This window comes from Trachypithecus francoisi, unplaced genomic scaffold, assembly GCF_009764315.1.
Source record: "Trachypithecus francoisi isolate TF-2019V2 unplaced genomic scaffold, Tfra_2.0 Lachesis_group13, whole genome shotgun sequence".
Lineage (NCBI taxonomy): Eukaryota > Metazoa > Chordata > Mammalia > Primates > Cercopithecidae > Trachypithecus > Trachypithecus francoisi.
The window spans coordinates 62011536-62039439 of NW_022681458.1; the positions used below are offsets into that span (position 1 = coordinate 62011536).

General features: G+C 33.9%; 1 protein-coding gene across 1 annotated transcript in view; it reads left to right on the forward strand.

Annotated features, from left to right (window-relative positions):
* The window catches only part of CWC22 (CWC22 spliceosome associated protein homolog), a 63716-nt gene that overhangs the window by 19007 nt on the left and 16805 nt on the right, over positions 1 to 27904 (forward strand). The window contains exons 3-13 of the mRNA XM_033230980.1: positions 433 to 500; positions 2536 to 2646; positions 7324 to 7569; positions 10885 to 11013; positions 15709 to 15877; positions 16265 to 16318; positions 18447 to 18582; positions 18674 to 18880; positions 18967 to 19029; positions 23569 to 23673; positions 24934 to 25015. Of these exons, the coding sequence (XP_033086871.1) occupies positions 433 to 500; positions 2536 to 2646; positions 7324 to 7569; positions 10885 to 11013; positions 15709 to 15877; positions 16265 to 16318; positions 18447 to 18582; positions 18674 to 18880; positions 18967 to 19029; positions 23569 to 23673; positions 24934 to 25015 (1370 nt within the window). The remainder of the gene's footprint in view (positions 1 to 432; positions 501 to 2535; positions 2647 to 7323; positions 7570 to 10884; positions 11014 to 15708; positions 15878 to 16264; positions 16319 to 18446; positions 18583 to 18673; positions 18881 to 18966; positions 19030 to 23568; positions 23674 to 24933; positions 25016 to 27904) is intronic.

The window sequence follows — 27904 nt, forward strand, 5'->3', positions numbered from 1 at the left end:
GCGGTGGCAGTTAGGGATAAAAGGCTACACATTGGGGTACAGTGTACATTATTCATGTGATGGGTACAGCACAGTCTCAGAAATCACCACTAAAGAACTTAACCGTATAATCAAACACCACCTGTTCCCCATAAAACTATTGAAATAAAAAATAAAATAAAAAGAAATAAAAAATAAAAGTAAATAGAAAAAAACAAGAAGTATTTGGTCCATAATGAAAACAAGTGCCTGCCACAGACAGGCCCATCCAGGATGGTCTGAAAATTTTGTTTTATAGATTGTTTAGGTTACATGAATTATTTTTAATGATTTAAAAAATGTTTTGATACAATTTCTGAAGTACTTCCAACTTTCTAAGCCATGTATTTCAGTCTATGTTTTTTAACATAAATAACTTTTGAAATGTTTTCTCCTTTTTTTCCTCTTTTAAAGCCTTCTTCTGGTCATGACAGAAGGGAAAACCTTAATTCATATCAGAGGAACTCCTCTCCAGAAGACAGGTAAATAGTTTAATGTGCTCTGAATGCAATGTAAATTTTTTTTATTTTGAGATGGAGTCTCGCTGTGCTGCCCAGGCTGGAGTGCAGTGGTGCACGGTCTCTGCTCACTGCAAGCTCCGCCTCCCGGGTTCACGCCATTCTCCTGCCTCAGCCTCCCAAGTAGCTGGAACTACAGGTGCCTGCCTCCACGCCCAGCTAATTTTTTGTACTTTTTTTTAGTAGAGGTGGGTTTCACCATGTTAGCCAGGATGGTCTCCATCTCCTGACCTTGTGATACGTCCGCCTTGGCCACAATGTAAATTTTTATAGTAAGGTTTATGTAATAATTTAGCTCTTAGATTTCTGATTTTAGGGTGGATAACTTCTTTTTAATGGTTTTATAGCCAATATTACTTGAATGGGCTGTAGGAGAAATCATCCTTAAATGACTCTTCTAGGAGTTTCTAGTAAATAATTCCAGATATTATGTCATTTTTATGTGAAAGGGAGTAATTTTTAATGTTTCAAATACTAATGGAATGAAAGTGTAAAATGGAAATCTGAGTTGAAATTACACTATTTAGAAGTGCTCCTTTTGCTACTGTTAGTATTATCCCTTACATGTACATAGCTCTATATTGTCTTTAAAATGTTTTTATATAGATTATATCAGGGTCCCCAACCCCCAGAGCCATGGACCAGGCCACACAGCAGGAGGTGAGCAGCAGGCCTGCCAGCATTCCTGCCTGAGCTCCACCTCCTGTCAGATCACCTGTGGCATTCCATTCTCATAGGAGCACAAACCCTATTGTGAACTGCATGTGCGAGGGGTCTAGGTTGTGTGTTCCTTATTAGAATCTAATGCCTGATGATCTGAGGTGGAACAGTTTCATCCTGAAACCATCCCCTCACCCCCTACCATCTCTGGAAAAATTGTCTTCCACAGAACTGGTCCCTGGTGCCAAAAAGGTTTGGGACCGCTGGATTATATCATATTATAATTATGTTAAGATCAGCGATCCAAAAATGTTACCATTAATGTGCATTATGAATTCATATTAGCACTACAATTATCTCATTTATGATCATTGAAAGACCATTAAGCATATGGTCTATTAAAAATAATGACTGTAAAAGTAATTTTTTATGCCCATTAAAAATAATTTATGAAGGAAGAAGCACCTTCAGACTTTCTTTCAGTTGTCTAAGCTTCCTTACTCCATATGTACTTTGTTATTCTACCCTGCTAAATATCTCTAAAAACTTTGCTTTGTGAGCATCAAGTTAATTGTCCTGATTCATGATTACTTACTACCTTTCACCAACTGCCTACTCCCTATATATTAAAAATAATAATAATAATAACTCTTTGCACACAGACACATACACACATAGGTATATGTGTGTATAACTTAATTGTAGATGTGTATATAAAATATGGATTATGTTATGTGTATATAAAATATGGATTATGTTATGTATATATTTAACTTCTCTTAAGGTTCTCTGATTTTATTGACTTTTAAGATTCAAATAATAGATCTGATGCTATCCATCCTCGTTTGCTAATAATTTCAATCCATTCTCATTGCTATCCAATAATGCATTTTAAAATTAACAGGTGATGAATATGGTCTTTTGGTGTGGAATTAAACTGATCCTTATGGAGGCCAACCAGTGACATTGGTCTCATACATTCAGTGTTTTGATAAACAAGCCAACTAAGCAAAAGCAGCCATTTTTGGATAGTCTTTTTCATGCTAACTATATATGATATCCAGATATGTCTCCTACTAAGAACAAAGTGAATCAGGATAATTCACTAAACAAATAAGTTTGGTTAAGTGAATCCTAGGAGTTGTTCTGCTGTGTACAAACTGAAAGCTTTTATAATTCTGATGGAATGAATGGGTGTTAGCAAAATGAGCTGTTAAGAACAGTTTGACAAGATGTTGTTCAGTCAGAGTTGCTTTGCCCTTACCAATATATGACTTTCCTAAATATTTATAACATAGTAGTTTTTAATTTGCAACTTGGTTTTCTTATTTTATGTTAGATATGCAGAACAAGAAAGATCCCCCCGGGATAGAGATTACTTTGATTACAGCAGATCAGACTATGAGCGTTCAAGAAGAGGACATTCTTATGATAGTAGCATGGAGTCACGGTTAGTGTTCTGAATGTCTAACTTGTAGAAAATTATATTTGTTTAAACTTTCTTTATGCTATATTTATAATAAAACCAAAAATAATAGAGGCCAATATTAATTGGATGTTCTTAGGTGCCAGGCTTTCTAATAAGGGCTTCATGTGAATTAACTTGTTATTGCAGCAAATACGTGAAGTAGATACTATTATGTCTGCTTTACAACTGAAGAAACTGAGGCCTAGAGAAGTTTAGTAGTTTGTTCATGTTTTGAAACATAATAGTGGCAAGCTCAAGTCTGTCTGACTCTAAAGCCCAAGCTCATTCATTATATTGTACTGCAAGAGGGGTTAGCTTATGTGATTTTTTGAGATTTTTTACTAAATGAAAGAAATTGATATTCTATGATATAGAGTGGTCTAAAGTTACTTTCCTGTGTAATGGCAGAGGGACATTGAGACTAAAGTTTCCAATTTGTAGTTTTTTTCTACATGTAAAGGATTCTTACTTGAGCTTTAGAGAACTTGGTTACCCACCTGTTCCTCTGGCTAACAAGACTTACAAGATTTACTTGGTTGAGAAATGGGCAAGGGAACTGAATGGAAGGCAGATAGCAAGAAACATTGGAATGAGAGTGTTTGGAAACTCTTAGGGGTAATATTTAAGAAGGGTCAGACATTAAGTGCCATTCACATTTCATTGAAAACTTGGCAGAGTATTATAACCCCTTGTTATTGATTTGTATTTATTTTCAATTCTTTTTCTCTCTTGTAGAAATTAGTAATAGTTTTTACAATGAGAATACAATGGTCTCCACTTATCCATGGGGAATGTGTTCCAGGACGCCAGTGGATACCTGAAACTGCAGATAATACCTGAACCATATATATACTATGTTTTTTCCAATACATACATACTTATGATAAAGTTTGATTTATAAATTAGGCATAGTGAAAGATTAACAACAGTAACTAATACTAAAATAGAACAATTATAAGAATATACTCTAATAAAAATTATGTGAATGTGGTCTCCCTCTCTCAAAATATCTTATTGTACTGTAGTCACTTATTTTTGGACTGTTGGTTAACCACTGGTAGCCGAAGCCTTGGAAAGTGAAACCACAGGTAAGGGGTGACTACTGTGTTAGAAAGATGTTGGCGTTTTAAACAATCCCTTTAAAACTTCACTAAAGGGCCTCTGTGTTTGCTCAGGAGAAAGTATAATGGAATTAAAAGTTACTTAGTACATGTGGGGAGAGACTCCCCAGGTAGAAGTAATGGTAGTCTCAAAGAAAGTAGTGGGACAGATACTTCAGATGCTCAATATAGGGAAGAGATGTCAACTAGAATTCTGCAGATGGACATACTCTCAAGTACTTAAAACAGAAGTCACTATATGGGTAGTATTCCCTTAACTTGCATGTATCTTTGCTTAGGAGAGGAGTAGTGATGCAGACAATTTCCAGGTCATTTGAAATTGACTTTGGAATGTCTATATTTTAGACTTTTTAATGAGGCAGTGTTGCATAGTAGAAAGAGAATAGTTTCCATGTATATGCAGATTAGAGTTCAAGTTTTAGTTACTAGTTATGGAAATTTGGTGAAATTTCTTAACAGATTTCTTCTGAGCCTCAGTTTCCTCATCTATAAGATGATGTAACATGCATCTTGTCTGGTTGTTTAGATTTAAAAACCATATCTGTCCTACTACCATGTCTGAACATAGTAGATACTAAGAAAATTATAACTTATTTAAAATATTAGTTTCTTGAGCATATCCGTTTGAGTAGTGATAAGCGGTGAACCGGTGGGACTTTATATAGAAAACAGTGGAAGAGTTCAGGTGTACTATTGTTGAACGTGGTCGATTCTGAATGTATGTCTAATTAATCTTGCAAAACTAACATTATTTTAGTATTTTATAAAGGAACTATGATATGTCTTTCTAACAACCATTTTCATTATCCCTTCGAAGACAACTTTCTGCCTTTGTCGTTGTTTTCATAAAACCAGCTTTCTCCTGATTTTCCTGTATTCCCTTATTAGTCATCTAGTTTCCAAAACTTGACTCTCATATTTTATTGTTCACTAAGATCTATATCTGTTTTGATGTTTCTCAGATATTATCCACCCCTTTACCACCAATATTATATCCCCCACAGGAATTTTGACCAAATTCCTCTGCAGTTTGAAGTTTGAAGCTAAGCACATTCTTTGATATCTACAGCCAAAAATTTCCTTCTCATCACTTTCTAGTATATACCTAATCCTATAATGTCAGATTATATTAACCTTCAAAATCCAGGCTTGTCTACTGTCACCTTAATGAAAACAACTACTATAACCATAATTCATAAGCTAAGCTTTTTGCATATTTTCCCAAATACTGTTAAAACTCTTAGAAACTAGATACTATTTTTTCCAATTTACAAATAAGGAAATGGCTTTGAGTTTATTAAGTAGCTTACTTGAGGTTGCGTTTAAACATCTGGTAGATGTTGAAACTGGAATTTGAACTCAGTTCTGGCTCGAAAGCCCATGTCTTTTTCACAATCCCTGACTGTACTACTTCAGTATAACTCTATGTTAGGTCTAGTATACGAAAATGAAGTCTCATGTTATCCACACAGTCACACTGTGAAGTCAACAGGCTAGGTATTATGCAGAACATAAAGGCTAACAGTCCAAAAATGTTTCTGTTTAGACTCTTAGAAGTTACTTCTGCACTTTACAAACACAATAATGGTAAGGATATGATTTTATCAGCCAGCTATCTCTCTTACCTGGTATTTCTCAGAAGAATCATAACCAATGTCAGGAAATCCCTGCTGTAGCTACTCTCTTGGAACATGTATATTCACAAGAAGAAGCAACTCAGTTGCAAATTAGTGCAGAGAATTTAGAGCATCTGCCTTTGTGACTAATTGAGGTTTATATTTGAAATCACTCTTTCCCCTGACTGTTTACCCTTGGTATATACAGATTGTGTGTCCTCCCTAAGAGTCATTTAAGTCTCTTATACCTCAGTTTCAAAACTGTTTACTTGACCCGGCAATCTCATTACTGGGTATATACCCAAAAGAATATAAATAATTATATTATAAAGACACATGCATGTGTATATTCATCACAGCACTATTCACAATAGCAAAGCCATAGAATCTACCTAAATGCCCATCAGTGATAGACTGGATAAATGAATTATGGTACTTATACAGGAATACTATGCAGCCATAAAAAAGAATGAGATTATGTTCTTTGCAGGGACATGGATGGAGCTAGAGGCCATTATCCTTAACTAACACAGGAACTGAAAACCAAATACTACACGTTCTCATTTATAAGTGGGAGCTAAATTATGAGAACACATTAACACATGGAGAACAACACACACTGGGGCCTTATGGAAGATGAAAGGAGGGTGGAGGGTGGGAAGAAGAAGAGGATCACAAAAAACAACTAATGAGTACTAGGCTTAATACTTGGGTGATAAAATAATCTATACAACAACCCCCCATGACACAAGACACAAGTTTACCTATGTAAATAATAAATCTGCACTTATACCCCTGAACTTAAAATAAAAGTAAACAAACAGAAAAAACCTGTTGCTCCACAGCTACCTGGGAAGATGACTGCTTTTCAATCTCCGTGTAGGTTCTATTACTATATATTTAAAAAGACCATCTCAAACATACCCCTTAGATTTAGCTAAAATCTATCCCATAGTTTCCTGGTAATGCAGTGATAATATGAAATTTACTTCTATTTACTGGGTCATATAACTCATGGTTACCCAAAATAGAATGGTCTGAGTTTCCAAGGCAATATATGTAAAACGCAGCTCAGTGGATAAACTTTGTTGTGGGGAAAGATTGCAAAAAGCAAAGATTCATTCTTTCCTGTTAGTTCTTGATGGTTTCAGAGAACTGTACCTTGATTGTTTTAAAAGCCTTAGCTTAAGAAAGGATAATCAGGTACTTTGGTAGGGAAGATTTATTGTGGCTAGAAAAAATTTCCCCCCCACATTGTCTCAAATAAGCAGAAGCTTCTGATATTCTGAGATTTCTAATAAAAATATTAGTTCTATCAAGAAACAATTTCAAATACTATATTCTATAGCAGTCTTACAACTAAAGTAACCACTATTGAAGATTAACTCTGGTTTCTTCTCCTTTATACAATTTGTCATAAACACCACAGGCTAATTTGTCCTCTTAAAACACGCCTTTCATAAAAGCCACTCTCCTACTCAGAAACTTTTAATGATTCCCCATCACCTCCAGTAAAAATCCTTCAAGTCTTTTGCATATGTTTTAAGATTTTAGTCTAACTCTTAACTTATCTTTCCAGCTACCATCACACATAATTCTTTGTTTCCTGATTGTGCTACTCATTCTGACCTTAGCACCCCTGCTCAGTCTTTCAATAGTTATTCCCTCTTCTACTCGTTGCAGAATGCCATCCTTCCTCTCCCCTTCCTCCTCCCAATTTGCCCCCAGTCTAAATCCTGTCAAGCCTTCAGGACCTAGTTTGTTGAATTTTCTCTGTGAAGCACTTTCTCACCATTCTAAACCACTTTTCCTAGTCCAAATTTGTGGGACCCACTTATGGTCTCACTCATTTGTGTGCAGTTAATTGTTAAGAGTGTATTTTATATTGTCTTTTCTGCTCTTAAAAAAAATTTGTATTACAGAAGCAGGGACCGAGAAAAACGCAGAGAAAGAGAAAGAGAAATGGATCGAAAAAGGTCCCGGAAATCCCCATCTCCTGGGAGGAGAAACCCAGAAACATCAGTAACTCAGAGTTCCTCTGCTGAGGATGAACCTGCTACAAAAAAAAAGAAAGATGAGCTGGATCCTCTTCTTACTCGCACTGGTGGAGCATATATTCCCCCTGCAAAGCTCAGGATGATGCAGGAACAGATTACAGATAAAAACAGGCATGTTGATATCAATCAGTATATAAAGCCATTATATGGTCATTGAAAAATAAGTCAACTATGGTTTAATGAACCCTGGCTCTTGAGAATTTACATTAGTCTTCAGTGATAGAGACCTCAAATTAGAGACCTCTTTACTTCATAGCTCCATTGGAGAGCTACACACTACTTGCCCTTATATTAGCTCATTACTTTTTTTTTTTGCATGAATGAATTAAAAAGTTTGAGGAAAAGATTGCTTACCCTTTTTATAGTATTTTCAAACTATTGTTCCTTTCATTGTTTCATGGATGCATTCCTATTGATAATGTTTATTTTTTGTAGAAAAGATTAATATTGACATTTTAGTTCTAAAATTGACTTTTCCTGCTGTAAACCAGGAGTCAGCAAACTTTTTCAGTAAAAGCCCAGCTAAAGCAGGTGGGCAGCTGCATTTGGCTCATGGGTGTAATTTGCTGACCTCTGTACTCATCTATAAAACTGAAGCTGGCAGTTACCTCTTTTTGTACATTTTCTTTAGCCCACAATATCTTAGACTATACATTTTTGCTACTCTAAGGCAGACAGACAAAATTTATATATGAACGGTCATACTTAAAACATTCCTCCTTCCCTTTTCAGAGTAATTGAGATGGTGAGGAACTATTTAGGAAAGTACAGCTAAGTTTTTAAGATATTTTCTCTAATAGGATGAGTTGATAACTAGGGAAAGTATGGTCCCAGATTGAGATGATGATTCAGTTATCAGATAACTAGTTAAAAGATTGGGAAAGAAGGTATTAATAGTTATAATTTAAGAAAAACAGATGCAAGGTGAGCCAGACAGGAGTATTTCCACATCCTTTCATGGGTGTTTTAATGGCAATTTGAAAAGTGCTTGAGAACCTTATTTAAGTTAAATCTAAATTTGTTTCAAGGGTTAGCTTGAAGTAGAAATGTCATGATCCGCCCACCTCGGCCTCCCAAAGTTTGAGACCAGCCTGGCCAATATAGTGAAGCCCTCTCTCTACTGAAAATACAAAGATTAGCCAGGCGTGGTGGCGGGCACCTGTAGTCCCAGCTACTTGGGAGGCTGAGGCAGGAGAATGGCGTGAACCTGGGAGGCGGAGCTTGCAGTGAGCCGAGATTGTCCCACTGCACTCCAGCCTGGGTGACAAAGAGAGACTCTGTCTCAAAAAAAAAAAAAAAGAAAAGAAAAGAAAAGAAATGTCTTTATCTAAAAGAAGCTATGAAGATTTGAAATAAAACCAAATTTAAGAGCCAGAAAGGGGTATTTGATGACATTAAATTCAAAACTAATAAGTTTTTCATTATGTGTCATGTTTTAGCACTTGCCAGTGATATTTGAAGTGTTAGGTTGAAAAGGAATTTGGAGTTGGCTTCTGTGGTTAATAGGACTTTCATTATCATGTAAGCGTTTTGCTCATGCACAAGGCAGTAGTGGCGGCATTACTGAAAAGTATTCACTTTCTCCAGTCCAGTCCAAAGCAATCCTGATTGTAAAAGACTGGAAACTATATCAGTCCAAGTCTTGCTTCCTTTTAAATAAAGCAGACAGGAGAGTCAGCAATACATGCAATTTAAAGCAGATTCCTTTAAGATAATTGTATATACAGTTGAAGTCTGTTAGTAGGCTGTAAAGGGTTCAAGAAGAAGTAGACATCTGGAAAAGAAGGCCATAGTCTTTGCTTTCAGTAGATACATGAATTGTGGGCTTCCTAATTAGGATGTATAATTGTAGTTGATGTAGCTGTTTGATTAGTTTAGTAAGATAGGTTGTGATTGTGTATGGGCAACATCTTATTAATCAGGCCACTTGTTAAGCCATACATCTTATTTCTAGAGATAGTGGGATACCAAAAGGTTGGAGTTCTGAAACAGTGGAATAGTCCACCTTGGGTACAGGCAGTAAGGGTGTACGTAATTTATAGAGAATTTAGAAATGAAATAAAATTAACTGCAAAGTGAGTCTGTTTTTTATCCTCACCATGCTGGCAATACTAAACAATGTCAGTGATACAATACTTGTTCCCACCAGGAACTGCTCTCACCAACCTTCTTGTTGTACCACTCCAGAACAGGGATTCTTAATCTACGAGCTGAGCCCCTCAAGAGGTCCATGGATAGAATTCAAACAATCAGTCCATTAATGTGTTTGGGAAAAAAATTGAATCCTTATTTTTACTATTCTCTAAAGTTTAGCTTTTTTTTTTTTTTCTTTTTAGAATGTAGGCAATAGATCAGAGTATTGACAGTCTGTTACAGATATTTCATGATATGGATTATGGCCATGCTACTTAGAAATTTAAGTAGTTATTAAGCATACTGCTAGTTCTTGTTTAATGTGTTATGAAGCACATAGAATATTATATCAAACTTTTGTTCTTTTCATGTTTCAAAAACTGAATTTCGGTATGATTAGTATCCTTTGTAATCCTATTCTTTGTATATATCATTCCAAAAAGTCTACTGGTTTCACCAGGCTTCCAGAGAGAGACGTGTATAGAAGAAAAAAGGTTAAGACTTCTGCAGCTGAAATCAGATTTCTGCAGCTGAAATCAGATTCCACAGAAAAGCAGTTACAAAATCCATAGAATTGTAGAGCATTGAAAGATCTTAGACATTGTCCAGTTCAACTTAAAGAAACTCAATGAGGCCAAGTAATTTCCAAAATCTAGGGTAAAAAGCAGTACAGCTATCTAACATTCAACTGGTATAGCTGTTGGACTACTACATCAGCATAGAGGTTGTCTTTAAAATACTCTGAACAATATTTCAGCTCCATGATTTCACATGACTCCCTTTTTCTGTAGTTACCATTTATTTGTGGTTTAAAACATTTAATTTTGTTATCTCTGTCATCTTTTTATGAGATGGGACATACAGATTTTTTTTTGTGGCTTATATTTGGGTATTTCATGTTACCATTTACATTTTTTTAATTGCATTTATTTTAAAGGTCTTCATTAAAGATGAGTGTAAATCAAGCATTATATGTAAAATAAGCGTGTATTGAATTTGACTAATTAAATGTACTAGGCCTAAGAACAAAACATTATCCTTATATGTCCTTACATAATCTTATTGTATTATTAAAGGAAAATGGTGTGTACTTAAGCATGTGTACAGAAAATCAAATATGGTTTAGGATATAATCTGTTTATCCTGATAGGCATCATATATTTTACTGTACTTGGGGGTCATTTCATGAAAATAATGTTAAAAATTAAGGAACACTATGTAGTTTTTATGTTCTTATAACTTACTGTAATTATTGAAAGAGTTTTAATCTTTATTAAAATCACTTCTTTTTAGCTTAGCATACCAGAGGATGAGTTGGGAGGCCCTAAAGAAGTCAATTAATGGTCTTATCAACAAAGTCAACATTTCCAACATAAGTATTATTATTCAAGAGCTTCTTCAAGAAAATATTGTTAGAGGAAGGTAAGTTTTTTTTTATTTGTAGTATTTTATTTGTGGTATTTCTAAGTAATTTTTTCGAAGGTATATAATATCTACATGAACAATAATCATTGATTTATTGTGCTACTTCATTTCAAAGGTCATTGAGTATATTTATTTAAAATGCAGTACTTATAAAAATATAGACTGCTAAGAAATAACTTGTGCCTTGCTCTTAGAGGTTGTATGGAATTTTTGCTTTTTGAGAAGCTTCGATTTCACATAATGGTTTTTGCAGACATTCACTTAATGCCTCCAGTAATTTAAACTCATGAAGAATAATGAATATCACAGTATACTACCTCTAACTAATTTAATTTTTTATTTCTTTCTAAAATTGATGAGTAAAAGTTGTATGTATTTGTGGTATGCATCATGGTGTTTTGATATATGTGTACTTTGTAGAATGGCTGTATCAAGCTATTTAACATGCATTCACATACCTGTCATTTTTTTGTGGTGAGAACACTTAAAATGTACTCTATTTTCAGCTCTCAAGTATATAATATATGGTTATTAACTATGGTCAAAATATTGTAGAATGGATCTCTGGAACTTATTCCTCCTGTCTAACTGAAATTTTGTGTCCATTGACGAACATCTAAATTCCCCCAACCCCCAGTCTCTGGTAACCATCATTTTATACTGTGATTCTATGAGTTCAGTTTTTTTTAGATTCTGCATATTAGTGAGATCATGCATTATTTGTCTTTCTGTGCCTGGCTTATTCACTTAGCATAATGTTCTCCAAGTTCATCTCATCTGTGTTTTTGCAAATGACAGGATTTCCTTTATGGTTGAATAGTATTCCCTTATACATATATACATTTTCTTTATCCATTTATTCACAACAGAGACTTTTGTTGTTTCCATATTTTGACCGTTATGAATGATGCTGCAATAAATGTGGAAGTTCAGATACCTCTTCAACATACTGATTTCATTTTCTTTGTGTATATATCCAGTAGTGGGATTGCTGGATCAAATGGTAGTTATAATAGAAAAAAATGTTTTTAGTGTTGATTTGTTTTAGAGATGTGGGTCTTGCTTCATTGTCAGGCCAGAGTACCATGCATGGTCATAGTTCACTGACCCCTTGAATTGCTGGGCTCAAGGAATTCTCCCACCTCAGCATCCTGAGTAGCTGGGACTGCAAGCCCTCATCACCATGCTGGGCTAATTTTTTAATATTTTGTAGAGAATGAGGTCTTGCCATCTTGCCCAGGCTGGTCTTGTACTCTTGAGCTCAAGCAGTCCTCCCCACTTGGCTTCCCAAAGTGTTGGTATGATGGGAGTGAGTCAGTGCACCTAGCTGGTAGTTCTGTTTTTAATATTTTAAGGAACCTCTAGACTATTTCCATAATGGCTGTACTAATTTATATTTCTTTCTTTTTTTTTTTTTTTTTTTTAGACGGAGTCTCGCTCTGTCGCCCAGGCTGGAGTGCAGTGGCCAGATCTCAGCTCACTGCAAGCTCTGCCTCCCGGGTTCACTCCATTCTCCTGCCTCAGCCTCCCGAGTAGCTGGGACTACAGGCACCCACCACTGCGCCCGGCTAGTTTTTTGTATTTTTTAGTAGAGACGGGGTTTCACTGTGTTAGCCAGGATGGTCTTGATCTCCTGACCTCGTGATCCACCCATCTCGGCCTCCCAAAGTACTAATTTATATTTCTACCAACAGTATACAAGGGTTCTCTTTTCTCCATGTCCTTGGCAACACTTGTTATTTTTCATCTTTTTTGTTACAGCCATTGTAACAGTTGTGAGATCTCATTGTGATTTTAATTTGCATTTCTTTGATAATTGGTGATGTCGAGCATTATATATATATAATGCTATTTGTACATCTTTTGAAAAATGTCTGTTCTTGTCGTTTGCTCATTTTTTAAATTGGGTTATTTGTTTTCTTACTATTGAGTTGAATGCCTGATGTATTTTGGATATTAACCTCTTATCAGGTGTATGGTTTGCAAATGTTTTCTCCCATTCTGTAGGCTGTCTCTTCACTCAGTTGATATTTTCCTGTGCTGTGCAGAAGCATTCTAGTTTTTATGTAATCCCATTTGTCTCTTTTTGCTTTTGTTGCCTGTGGTCTCGGGGTCATATCCAAAAAATCATTAACCATACCACTGTCTTGGAGCTTTTCCTCTGTGTTTTTCTTTTAGAAACTTATAGTAGTTTCACAGTTTCAGGTCTTATGTTCAAGTCTTTAATCTATTTTGCGTTGATGTTTGTATATGTTGCGGGACTAAGGTCTGTTCTCATTCTTCTGCATCTGGATGTTCAGTTTTCTTGGCACCATTTATTGAAGATACTGTCTTTTCCCTATTGTGTATTCTTAGCATCTTTGTTGAAAATCAGTTGACTGCAAATGTCTGGATTTATCTCTGGTTTCTTTGTTCTCTATAGCTCTATGTGTCTGTTTTTATACTAGTGTCATGCTGTTTTGATTACTATAACTTTGTAGCAGATTCTAGGTCAGGGAGTGTGAGGTCTCCAGCTTTGTTCTTTTTGTTCAAGATTGCTGTGGCTATTTGGAGTTTTTTGTGGTTCCATGTGAGTTTTAGGATTGTTTTTTCTATTTCTGCGAAAAATGTAACTGGAATTTTGATAGGGATTGAGTCGAGTCTGTATGTTGCTTGGGTACTATGGACATTTTAATATATTATTTCAGTCCATGGACATGGGATGTCATGCATGTTCTTCCATTTTTTCATCAACAATTTGTAGCTTTTAGTGTACAGACCTTTCATCTCCGTGGTTAGATTTATTCCTAAGGTTTTATGTTTTTGTTTTTTTTTTATAGTTATTGTAAATAGGATGTTTTCTTGATTTCTTTTTCAGAAAGATAGTTCATTGTAAGCATATAGAAGCACTACTGATTTTTGTATGTTGATTTTATGTTTGCAGCTTTACTAAATTAGTTTATTAGTTCTAACAATTTTTTGGTTAAGTCTTTAGGGTTTTCTATATTAAGATCCTGTTTACAGCAAACAGACTTCTCTATTTTTGATTTGGATGCCTTTTATTTCTTTCTCTTGCCTCATGGCTCTGGCTAGGACTTCTAGTACTATGTTGAATAGAATTGGAAAGAGTAGGCACCCTTTTCTTATTCTTGATCTTAGAGGAAAAGCTTTCAGCTTGTCACTGTTGAGTATATTAGCTGTGGGTTCATCGTATATGGCCTTTATTCCAATTTAATTTCTAGTGAGAGTGAAGTGGGAATGTGAGAGAAATGGGAAAGATAAGAATAAATTTGAGAAAAGCGGAAAGGAATTACCATATTCTATAATATGTGGTTTTAAGCAATTGATGATATTTAAAAGGGTCAGAAAATAGAAGTACTCCATGTTCTACTTATTATTTTAAAATCTGAGGGCTGTTTTCTCATGTCATTTTACATGACTATGATTCATCTTTTAAAAAATATGGAATGTAGTGGCCACGCATGGTCGCTCAATGCCTGTAATACTGGCACTTTGGGAGCCTGAGGCAAGAGGATCACTTGAGTCCAGGAGTTTGAGACCAGCCTGGGCAACATTGTGAAAACCCATCTCTATGAAAAATACAAAAATTAGCTGGGCGTGGTGGCACGCAGTACTCCCAGCTACTCTGGAGGCTGAGGTGGGAGGACTGCTTGAGCCCAGAAGGCAGAGTTTCCAGTGAGCCAAGATCAAGCCACTGTACTCCTGCCTGAGTGACAGAGTGAGACCCCATCTCTCCCCAACCTCACCAAAAAAGATGGTGGTATAAAGTAGGTGCAGCGAGTTGTAGAGGTACAGAAAGTTGATCAAGAGACAGCCATTATCCATAAAAGTGGGCAGAGATCTCTCCATTTTACTTAGAAAAAAAGTAGACTCAGAAGAGTTATGGATTGCTAAAGATATTATAATTTATAGGCTGCATCCTTTTTCTCATTTTCTACCCTAGTGATTATGTTGTTGTATCTAAAACTACCATTAAGACTTTTTTTTCCTAACTTTTGGCAATCCAATAATTACTTGTCATTACATTGCTAAAAATAACTTCAGTTTGCCCAATTTGCCTTTCCCCTTCCTCATCAAATGCATATAGAAACATGACCATTTTCAAAATGAGTTACAAGTAGGTACCTTTTAATTTCCTGTTATTGTTGTAGCATTAATCTTGCATTGCTTTTAATTCATGTCTTTATTTCTCATAGGAATATTCCAAATCTTCATTTTATTCAACTAAAATTAGACTTAAAGATTTAAACCCAAATTTGTCTTTAATCACAAAATTAATTTTATAAAAATGTGGATTTGTAGTAGAAACTTTATGTTGTCTAACTTTTGTACTTTTGAAGCAGGTCTGCTTTTGTTTACTTTTTTGAAAATGTTAAAGAATTTGTTTATATGAACCTTAAAAACCTCAAATTCATGATTTGATATAACAGACTGGGAAAAGAGAAATTATATGTAGAGAGAAAAATTTTGGCGATAAATTGCAGTAAAATCTTCATTCTATTTTACAAAATCACAAATTCACATTTCATTTTCTGAAAAACAATTTTTATTTATTAGTAAGATGAACTCTTTCCATTTAGTTCTGATTTAGATTTTATGATTATAGAGAAATATTACTGAATTTTAATAGTTTTTGTTTCATTTAATTCATTTGGTTATTGTTGACTCCTTTTTTTATTCTTTTTTAAACAGAGGACTGCTGTCCAGGTCTGTTTTGCAAGCACAGAGTGCTTCTCCAATCTTCACCCATGTTTATGCAGCATTAGTGGCAATTATCAACTCAAAATTTCCACAAATTGGAGAATTAATCCTCAAGAGGTTAATTCTTAATTTTCGAAAAGGCTATCGAAGAAATGATAAGGTATATATGAATGGCTTGTATGTAGAATGATACATAGGAACAGACTAGTAAACCAGTATCAACAAAAGTAAGCAAGGTTGATTTTGACACAGGTACATAACATAATGCTTTTTAAAAACTGTCTTTCATGAGAACTTCTTTATTCTCTTAAATATCCCTGGCCACTATTGATGAGCCACAAAAATGATGGCTCTAACTGTAGAATTTTAACTGTTTAACCAGAAGTGATATTCTTTCATGTGTTTTATCTTATAACTTTCTGGTAATATAAAAATTATTATTTGTGTGGTACATGTTTTAAATAGATTGTTAGTAGGCCATAGATTAATGTAAATAAATGAAAATTGGGTTTAGTTTATGGATTAACTCTCCACCTTCATTTTTCAGCAACTTTGCCTGACTGCTTCAAAATTTGTGGCGCATCTTATTAACCAAAATGTGGTAAGTATTTATCTTCAATACTTGTTCGCATTCGGTGGCATTAGACCACAGAGTTGATGCCACTTCACTGATACCTCTCTATTTTTGCTTTGCTTTATAGTCCTTGGGATAAATATGTTGAATGATATTTTCATTTGAAAACTATAATAAATGTATTTAATATTCTTTTTTTTTTCTTTTTCTTTTTTTGAGACAGAGTCTCGCTCTGTCGCCCAGGCTGGAGTGCAGTGGCACGATCTTGGCTCACTGCAAGTTCCGGCTCCTGGGTTCACACCATTCTCCTGCCTCAGCCTCCTGAGTAGCTAGGACCACAGTTGCCCGCCACCACGCCCGGCTAGTTTTTTTTTTTTTTTTGTATTTTTAGTAGAGATGGGGTTTCACCGTGTTAGCCAGAATGGTCTGGATTTCCTGACCTCCTGATCCGCCCGCCTTGGCCTCCCAAAGTGCTGGGATTACAGGTGTGAGCCACCACGCCCGGTCATATTTAATATTCTGTAACATAACACTTTGATGCTAATCAAAACACTTTTAGATATTTTATCAGATTAATCTGACTTAATACTATACATGGTTACTTGACTGCAAACCATTCCTTTGAAGAACCATTCTGTTCATTTTTATAAAACAATAAAGTTGGTGTCTCCTCCACTTCATTCCCTGGTGTTCATGAGACTCTAATAAATACCTGATATTTTACAAAAACCTCTATTCCTTGCCACCACATAGGTATAGTCATATATGTTTAGAATCACTTTGTAGAATAGAGTTGATCAATTTTAATCTGCTTCAAATGCAAGTAATTTTATCATGCCATTATTCAGTTTGTGTTTATTTTATATACATTATTTGATGGTTTTGATTTAGCTTCTGTTTAACCATGAAAAGTGGTAAAATTGTTCTTGCTCATACTCAAAAGTTTCCTTCAGATATATATTATCATTTCCAGTTTAATATCATGTATAACAGGAAGAATTTTAAAGTCCTGCCTAGTCTTATTTCACTGATATTAAATGTTTTGACTCTTATTTACATGAAGATTCTTTCACTCTTAGAAATCTTTTAGATTTTGACCTAATTAGTCATATTATTACAGTGATAACTTGCTACTTAAGACCAAGGAAACTTAATTTCACATCTGTAACCACAGAGATATATTTCCACTTTTAAATGTGTATTACACTTAGACTAGAGATTTTTGACATTGCCATAAAACACTTGATATAAATTTTTTGCATCTTCTCAACTGTGGTAAAGGGCAGTATTGTCACTGATATAAGACTGTTTGACACCCCTCTTCCCCTAGTGAAAAGAAGTAGTGGGTATCTTTGATGTTGTGCACAACTGGAAGAAGGTATCTCCTGAGTTGAGATTTAGACTTCTTTCCTCACCATCTCAAATCACTGTCTGACTTTAGAAAGGCATATGTATGGTGTTTTAAACATTCTTTGTGGTTCATTTTCTTCTCATAGCAAAGCTTCTCAGTAGAATTTTGTTCCCTCTCTTCCTGGCATTGTTTATAAATGTCAGTTTTTGAACATGGCCAGTAGAAATAGTTTGATATAATTTTTTAAAAAAAGATGGAATATTCAAAACTGTTTTGTTCCAGCAGTTATTAAGATATTTTGTAATGAAATTAGTATTTGTGTAACTTAAGGACTGTTTGCGTCTAATACAGTTGCCAATAGAATGAATTAGGAAATGTATATAAAGAATTGTGGTCATGAAGAAGGGTACTATAAATCATATTACTATTTGTCATGTAGTAATTATGAAAATAGTTATCTTATTAGAAAGTAGTATATGATTTTTAACATATTTTATCTATGACACTTTCCGTACATAATGGCTAAGAATATTTCTTCTAAAGATAATTCAGATAGTTGTATTCAGCATAGAAAATTAAAATTTTTGGAACAGTCATCTGAAAATTCTTAGTAGATAGATAATAAAAGTGATAGAAAAATTGTATCCCGTATTTGGAGTATTTCTATATACTTCATAAAACTTTGCCCATCATATGTGCAATATGATTATTGTACACAGATTTACTAATTTTTAGAAATCATAAAAATATTTTAATGTATGTAAAAGCATTTTCTTTCTTCCATGTATATGTATTCTATTTAAGGCACATGAAGTTTTATGCTTAGAGATGCTCACTTTACTCCTGGAAAGACCAACAGATGATAGTGTTGAAGTAGCTATTGGTTTTCTTAAGGAATGTGGCCTCAAATTAACACAAGTGTCACCAAGAGGAATCAATGGTAAGTGTCCATTCTTAATTTGATGTTAAGTTTTTGTTTATTATAATATTTATTGCTTATTTTATTGTCTTTTCTTTCTGTTAACCTTTAGCTATATTTGAACGCCTTCGAAACATTCTTCATGAGTCTGAAATTGACAAAAGAGTTCAATATATGATTGAAGTGATGTTTGCTGTACGGAAAGATGGATTCAAGGACCACCCCATTATTCTAGAAGGTCTTGATTTGGTGGAAGAAGATGATCAATTCACTCATATGCTCCCTCTGGAGGATGACTATAACCCAGAAGATGTTCTTAGTAAGTCTGGGGCATGTTAGGTGGAAAGAGGTGTACCAACAAATGTAAATATAGAAAATAAACATGAACTTTAAAATTTTTTTTAGATGTTTTCAAGATGGATCCTAATTTTATGGAGAATGAAGAGAAGTACAAAGCTATTAAGAAAGGTATGTAAAATTTTATAAAATAATTTAATTTGGATAAGTACGAGCAATTTAAGTAGTTATGTAATACTGATAGGAAATATTTAGAGATCGTTGATACCCACCTAATGAAATCTCTGCTCCTATAAAGTTATTCTCTTAGCTATTTCCTTGGGCATTATTTTTTTCCTGGTACTTGCCCTTGATTTTTTACTTCATTCTGAATTACTGACCCCATTGTTCCTTTCCTCTTTGTCTTTAAACTATGCAACACTTACGTCTCACCCATCTTAAGAAATATTCATAGGTTAGTAGTGGCCTTTATTTAGCTTCTCTACCACTTACAGTCTGTGCCACCCAGTTTAATATTCAATTAAGTGGTATACTTTATTGTAAAGTGCTATACTTTATTGTTTCTTGAGGTCAGGTTGATATCCTTCTGGGAGGATGAATTATAGTATTGGTGCCTCTCTGATAAAATAAATTGATCATTTTCATTTGTATATCATTGATATACTGTAAGCACTAACTTTGGACAGGTTTTGATTTGTAATTTGTCTTTGACATTACTAGCTGAGTGACCTGTAGCAAGTTACTTGTTTGATGGAAGACTAAATGTTACCTTTCTATGGAAGGATATATAAAATACAGTGTTGTGTATTATCACAGACAATGATAGCTATTATTACTGTTACTATTTTCACATTCGTATTATTTTCCTCCTAAAGCTAACACTCAGGCCTACTTACATAATAATTTTATGGGCTTATTTCTCTTGAGTTGTAATTTTACTGGAGAAGGTCAGTATTTATTGCTGTGGAAGCAATAAATATTTACCTTTGTGTTAAACTCCAAAAGTTTGTATTAAAAGCTCTCTGATTATAATAGAAATGTAGAGTCAGTTAGCTTTGCAAAATCTTTTATCAAGCTAACAGCACCATTGGGCAAAATATAATTTTAGTTTTTGTCATTTGTTTGCTTTTAACATAAAGACCAACTTTGTGTAGTCTCATATACAGAGAAAGCAGAGACCTAGAACTCTGTCTCTGTCTGCATTCCATTGTTCAGTAGTGCTTAGAAGTAGAAGGTTGAAAGTAAAAGTAAAAATGGGAGAAATCTTCCATTCCTATGCATTATCCTAAAAATCTGTTATAATAATAATAATGGGTTTCTCTTCTTAGATGCTGATTTCCTAGGAGCTTTTCACTGTAATCTGTCAGATTCTTTTTTTCTGTTATAATTTCATTTCCAAACAGAGAACTTCATAGATCCGTTTTGCCTTCTTTTCTTACGAATCTCTTTTCCTGCAGTCTCCCTGAGAGATGCCAAATGTTTTTTTGTGAAATTCTTGTGTACACCTGATTTGATTTCTTTCTTTATTAAACTAGAGAATTCTCTATCCATTTCTTTAGCGTGTAGGCAATTGGCCAATGCCTGGAAAGTAGTACATTATTTTATTATAGCAGTTCTTAAATTCTTTGGTCTCAGAATCCCTTTACACTCTTGAAAATTATTGACAACTCCAAAGAACTTCTTTTTATATCTATTGCTATTTACTATATTAGAGGTTAAAACAATATAAAAGAATATTTATTAAATTATTTCAAAATAATAGCAAACCTAGTATATGTTAACATAAATTACATATTTTTGTGAAAATCGTTATTTTACGGGCCGGGCGTGGTGGCTCACTCCTGTATTTCCAGCACTTTGGGAGGCTGAGGTGGGCGGATCATGAGGTCAGGAGTTCGGGAGTAGCTTGATCAACATGGTGAAACCCTGTCTCTACTAAAAATATAAAAATTAGCTGGGTATTGTGGTGCATGCCTACAGTTCCAACTAGTCAGGAGGCTGAGGCAGGAGAATGGCTTGAACCCGGGAGGTGGAGGTTGCAGTGAGCCAAGATCACGCCACTGTACTCCAGCCTGGGCGACAGAGCAAGACTCCGTCTCAAAAAAAAAAAAAAAAAAAAATTGTTATTTTACAAAACAAATTTAGTGAGAATGATGTTTTATATATTTTGTATTATATATATATTTTATAAAATTTTTTATTTGTAAAGTTTACTGCCGGCCTAATGGGAAGCAACTGGACTCTCATATCTGTTTCTACATTCAATCTGTTGCAGTAGGTTGTTTTAATCGAAGTACATGAAGAAAATCTAGCCCCAGATAAATATGTAATTAGAAAAAGGGAGCAGTATTTTAACAGCCTTTTCAGATAAATGCCAATATTTAACAACTAGTAGTTTTAAGATTAATTGCGGTGTGAATTCTGAAACAATATCAATGAACTTTGATAGTGTTGCATTAGAATCCATTTATCTGTCACTTTAAATAAATCTTTTACTCATGCATGATTTTGTAATGTTGCATTAGTCATTTAGAAAATACTAATTCACTGAGTTATGCACATCTTTTAAATGTTAACGTTAATGTTATCAAAATCAAATTAACATGTTGATATAATATCTAGATAGCACATTTAATAATATTACCACCACTCTCGTCCAAAAAATCTAAGTATTGGGGAGCTCTCAAGCTCGCAGAGATTGATATAGGTTTTTCAGAATTCTTGAAAACCCTAATGTTATCATTGTCGTAGATATTGTTAGTTGTTTTCCCCAAAGTGACAGTCTCAGTTTGTTTGCATTTGAGAAACTGTTGTCCAAATATCTAACAACTGTAGTTAGTTGGCCATTTTTTTCAAGTAAAAATGAAAAAAATAGCTAATTCATCTTGCAAAGCAAACAATCACACAAGTGGTTTTCCTTGACATAACTGTCACCATTGTGTATCTGTCTTTAACAGAAGGGCTATATATATGAACTTTATATTTCATCACTCAGATTAGGAGAAAGGCCTATATTCAGGGCTGAGATTTGATAAAATTCATCAAGGACATTCTCAGATGAAACTGGCTTTCTACTTCAAGAGGGTGGCAGTAAAGAATACATTGATTACTAGTGAAGTTTGATGCCTTGGGTTACAGAAGTTTTAACCTCCATTGCTTTTGGATCGTCATCACAGATATCAGCACAGTGAAAGGGCAGATACTGTCTTGGTATTATTATGAAAATAGTTTTGACCTCACAGACCACCTGACAGGTCTCAGTGATCCCCCATGGACTCCTAGACCATGCTTTGAAACCACTACTTTATTCAGTTAATGAAATCCAGTTGTCCTTGCCTAAGTGATTCTAGTAAGTAGTGTCTAAAGTGGAGAGATGAGAAAAGGATGATGTAAATGATCAGACAATTCATTTGACCTTCATTGTTTTATAAAACATTCTTCTAGAGCTGGCATAGAAAAAGGGCCCCAGCAGGAAGTGGGCACAGCTTTAGTAATTAGCACCTTCGACTGACCCAGGTGTACTTGTGTTTTAGATCTTAACAGCATTTGGGAAGACAGCAGGAGTGCCTGTCTTCCTACTATTAAATATAAATAGTTTCTTGTTTTAAAAGTCTGTTGAAGCCATGTTACATAGTAATAAAGTAGATACTTTAGATTATCTGTTGAATTCACATTTGTTCGAAATATTCTTGAAATTTATATGTCAGATAAGGGCAGAATGACTGCTCCTCATTTTTGTAAAGTGATTTGTTTCTCATAATGTGAAGTTCTCTGCTAACTTTCGTTATGTGTCTCCTGATTTATACTGCTTAATTAAATATAAAGAAATTAGAATTTTTCTTAAAGTGAATTGATCTCAGAACTTTGTATTAAAAGCCCTCTGATTATAATAGAAATGCAAAAGTAAAGAGTTGGTCCAGTTTGCAAAATCTTTTATCAGGCTAACAGAGCACCATTGGGCAAAATATAATTTTAGTTTTTGTCATTTGTTTGCTTTTAACATAATGACTGGCCTTATGTAGTCTCATATACATCACTATTTTCATCCAGTTCTGAATATATCATTTGTATTTTTAAAAGTGATAATCTAATACAGTGCTTGTCTTACCAGTTGTCTTAAAGGCTTTTAAACTTCTGTTTCTGTTTTATATATGAAAAGTCTTTGAATTTATTATAATATTCAATTTAGTAGGTATATATTTTAATAAAAATCTCATTACTATTTATTTCAAGTGAACACTAAGTTATGCAATTATTTTCTCTCCCTTCTTTGTCTTTCCAAGTACATTCTTAGCCTAAATTCTTGTTTTCTGTATCTAGCCTTAACTTTTTATAATGGACTGTCTTCTTTCTGATGATGAAACAATATTTTGACTCCCATATGCTAGCTTCTATTCCTAATATTTTTCCAGTTCTCTTGTTCTTTTCAAAAACCTTCATCTACTTTCTCTTTGTTTTTCTCATCTCCTTGTTTCATGGGCACTTTTTATGTGGCAGAAAAGTGATACATACAGCTCTCTCTAGTCAAATCAGTTATAATGCTTTTTGACCACCTAGGCAATAACACAAGGCTTGGTGGTTATGTTTGTTGGCTAATAAACTGTTACACCACAGTGGATTTCAACGAACTGAGAATTATCTTCTTAGAATGAAATACGTGTGTATTACTTGCACATTGTTTTTTTCCCAAACTTACTTTGTACTTTACAGAAATTCTTGATGAGGGAGACACTGACTCAAACACAGACCAAGATGCTGGGAGTAGTGAAGAGGATGAGGAAGAAGAAGAGGAAGAGGGAGAAGAAGATGAAGAAGGTAAACATGTAGCGTATTCAAATAATATTATAAGATACTCTAAAATTAATTCTAATGTAATCTTCTAAAACAATAGTTCTCAATCTTTGGGGAGAGCAAGGAGGGCTGCTGATGGCATCTAGTGGGTGAGGACTAGGGCTGCTATTCAATAGCCTACAAACCACAAGACTGCCCCCTGCAACAAGGTATAATCTAGCCCAAAATGCCAGTGTTGCCAAGATTGAGAAACTGCTCAAAAAGTATTAAATTCTTTTTTTAACATCAGCACAATTTTAATTTAGTATATTATGCCTTTGATTGTATTCTAGACAGTGAAAAACATGTTTTCATATTGAGTTCATGTGATTTATGTAGCCATGGCAGGAATGTGACAAATGAGAGTGACTGCATATTTGCTGTTCATTTTGGCAAAATAGAGTGAAGAGGCCAAAAGCTATATTTACACAGAAGTAGTATGTTCTTCCTCTTCAGCTTTGATTACATTATTTCACAGAAATAAGCTCAGAACTTTACTTTGGTTAAGGCACAGTTAATACATCAGAACATACATAAACTGGTCATTATTTACATGTATTGCATGTGTGAAGATATTAAAAGTACACATTTGCCTTTTAGGGTATAATAAACACTTCTGTCTTACAGTACAATTGTTCTTTAACATTTTGTAAAAATAGCTTTAATTTTTTCCAACTTTTTTTTATTAAAATTCTATCCATGTACTACATTTTACTTTAGAATTTCCTTGTTTTATATGAAAATACTGTTCAAATAAAAACTATTAAATATTTATAAGGAAAGTTTTCATGCATTAAATAAGAGAAAATTTTAACAAATACACGTATTTATATTGGACTCACCCAGCCTGTTGTGATGATCCAGTGTTCTCTGAAACTGAATGTTTACCCATGATTTATATAGTGCGTCTAAATTATCAAGATATTGTTTATAACTCTCGAAATAATATTTTACCAAACAACAGCAAGAGTACAGCCTTTTATAGTGTCTAAATGAGCAGATAACAGAGAAACAAAAATAGTTTTCTTGGCTTGGTTCTGGACTTCTTTGAGCTAACATTGTGATATAGCAAAAACTTGAAATAGTTACTTTGAATTCTATAAATACTAATTTACAAAGTAAAAAATAATTATTAAATTTGTATTGATTCTAAATAGATTTTTGAAGAAAATGCTATACAGAGATACATTTTAAATTCTTCACATTTATTTTTGCAGTTTTGTAATTTTGTTATGTTTCTTTCAGGACAAAGAGTGACTATTCATGACAAAACAGAAATTAACCTGGTCTCATTTCGTCGTACAATTTATCTTGCTATTCAGTCAAGGTAAGGCATCTTGTCTCAGTTCATCCTGTTTTTGTTTTTCATAAGGGATGGGTAAAGAGATCAGGGATTCATTTTAGGGTCTCATAACAGAAAACCGAACGCCATTTCAGCATTCATAGACTACCTGCCTCTCTCCCCCATCCCATGCCCAAGCTCATGGTACCCTTCTGTTGGTTCTTTGCTTTATAGGCAAATTGTCTTTACTTAATTGGAAGGTCTAATTGTGTTACCTAATTAAATGGGTTTTTAGCCATATCATTTCTTATAGTTAAGTGTCACTAATAAAAACCTGAAAATAATTCTGGTTTACAAGATAGCAGAGTACCTAATTGTATAATGAAATTTTAATATTTAACATCTTTAAAATTTGGTTTCTAGTTCTGCTTCTAGGCAAAGAAGCACTGTTGCAAAGACTGTTGGACAGTGATTTGCTCTGCAGATGTAAATGAGTATGAACAGAAATAGGAATTAGACTTAGGAAGATTTTGAGGACTCTTTGAAGTAATGCTAAGTAAGAAGCAGTGTGATGTGATGTCATGAAAACAAAACCTATTCCCTTTGAAGGCTGTGAATTTGGTTTTGAAGAGAAATAAACGAGGATGTTAAATCTTAGTACATCTGGTACTTTGTATGTGAATCAACCTATTGATGTAATGGGCACAGTGTTTACATTTTACACTGGAGGAGAAATGTTTCCTCAGTTTTGTTTCATTACTAGGTTTAGTATATTTCCATTTAGTATGATGTAATAGCAATAATGATTCATAAGTAGGAGTCATCTGTTTTCAGTCTGAACATTTTTTGGCTTTAGGTTTATCGTCAAATAGAGGAATGTTAAACAGCAAAACATTGGTTGGGAATTTTTTTGCTTTATCCTTTACCTATTTTCACATAAAAAGTATTAAATATTTTTTCATATAAACTTGAAGTGAAAGGTGAGAAATATTTTGTCAGAGGTAAATATTCTTGGGGTTTGACCTTTCATTTGTTTGTCCTTTTTTAGAAATCCAGCAGTCATCAGTTGTGAGCAGCAGATTTACTGTGTTAAGTGTTACAGTTAACATTAACTTTGAAGAGTTACAGTGGAACTCTTTGAATAATTATTTAAAAGAAGCATAACCTTGATAATCTCTGAATCACACAAAAGACTTGAAAAATGAAAGCATTAAACACAAGTAATAGCCAGTATTACATAGTGGCATCCGCGCTAGTAGCAGTAATTCCCGTCCTATATGTTGATTTTCTCTGGAGAGTTTTTGTTTTTTTTTAAACAATTAATTTTAATTAGTTAATTTATATTTATAATTGGCATATAATAATTTTACATATTTATACCCTAAGGATGATTATACATTGTGTAATCAAATCAGGGTAATTACCGTATCTATCTCTTTAAACATTCATCGTTTCTTTATGGTAACAACCTTCAAAATCTGGCTACTTTGTTATTTGCTATAGCCACCCTGCTATGTAATATGAATCAAGGGCTTATTGTTCATGCTATTTGACCCTTGTTTTTCATTACTGTATTTCCTAAAGATGTAAATATGGACACATAATTATATACAGAATTGTTTGGTGCAAAAAAAAAAAAAATGGAGACAGTCTTATTTTCTACCACAAATAATCAAAATGTCCAGTCTGCCAGCACTGAAAATTACGTTAATAGAGAGTTGTTTTAAATGTGAACAAACAGTCTGATGGAATATTAAGTGGGATAAAAACTATATAACTATATAGAATTGTGCTTGTAGTATTTTCTTAGCTGTCAAAATAGGCAGATTCTAGAAATAATATGTTAATATATCAACAGTGATTATCTTAAGGAGAGGTTTATGTTTATTATATACCAGGCTAAAAAGTCAGAAATAGGATGTAATCATCAAGCCAGGTGGCTATGAGGGTATCTTAAACGGTCCACTTTTGAAAATCTTGTGAACGAAAACTAAGTTCTGGCAACTGAACTGTGGGGAAATTTTATTTTTTAAATTTGTTTTTGTTGACTAATCTCACCAGTAGTCTTCTTTCTGTTATGGCTCCTTAAATACCCTTTTTTATATGCATAAAACATTAAACTAGACAATTGCCGTTGCTATTAAAAATAAAGCATTCCTGTTTGTTCTTGCTTTTAAACGATATTCCAGTCTGATTTTATTTTATTGAAGTTGTAACATCAGAGGGAGATGGACTACCACGTCCCCACCTGTTTAAAGTTTCTGATATTGGACACATCAACAAAACTGTGTAAACACAGCTTGAAATCTGGCATCATGTAAAGAAGACAGTAATTCAGTAAATGTCTTCTTTTTTCTTTACCCTCTCCTCAATTGCTATTAATTTGTGTTAAACCTGAAACTCATTTGGTTTAGTAAGCTAAGATGAGAACTAAAATACCAAGAAAATTTAATTCATTTAATATTTATAATTAGTACAACCTAAAAACTATCTTGGTGTAGGAGGTCATTAAATACTTTCAAAATAAAACGAGAACAAGAAAACAGACTGTCATATAGCTAACTTTCTCCCTGATACTTCACTTAGTAGATAAAAGGGAAGTAGTAACATTTCTTCATCAACTACTTGATTGTTTTTCAGAAATTTCAGGATTTTGTTGCAGTGCTAATTTCTTTTTCTTAAAAAGCTGGAAAAGAAAAAGTCACATCTGTTTTAAATGTTTTTGGTTTTGCTGATTATTAAAATGTGCCAATTACTGTTTAGTATTTTAATCTTAATGTTAGATACTGTTTAATATTATCTGTTATATAATCTCTTTCCTGGCAGGTTTCTTTTTTATTTCATTGCCTTGTGCCATCCTGGATTATTACCCTGTTGTGCTTAGGAAGCCCTATAAGTAATAGAAGCTGAGGAATACAGATGAACTGCAAAACT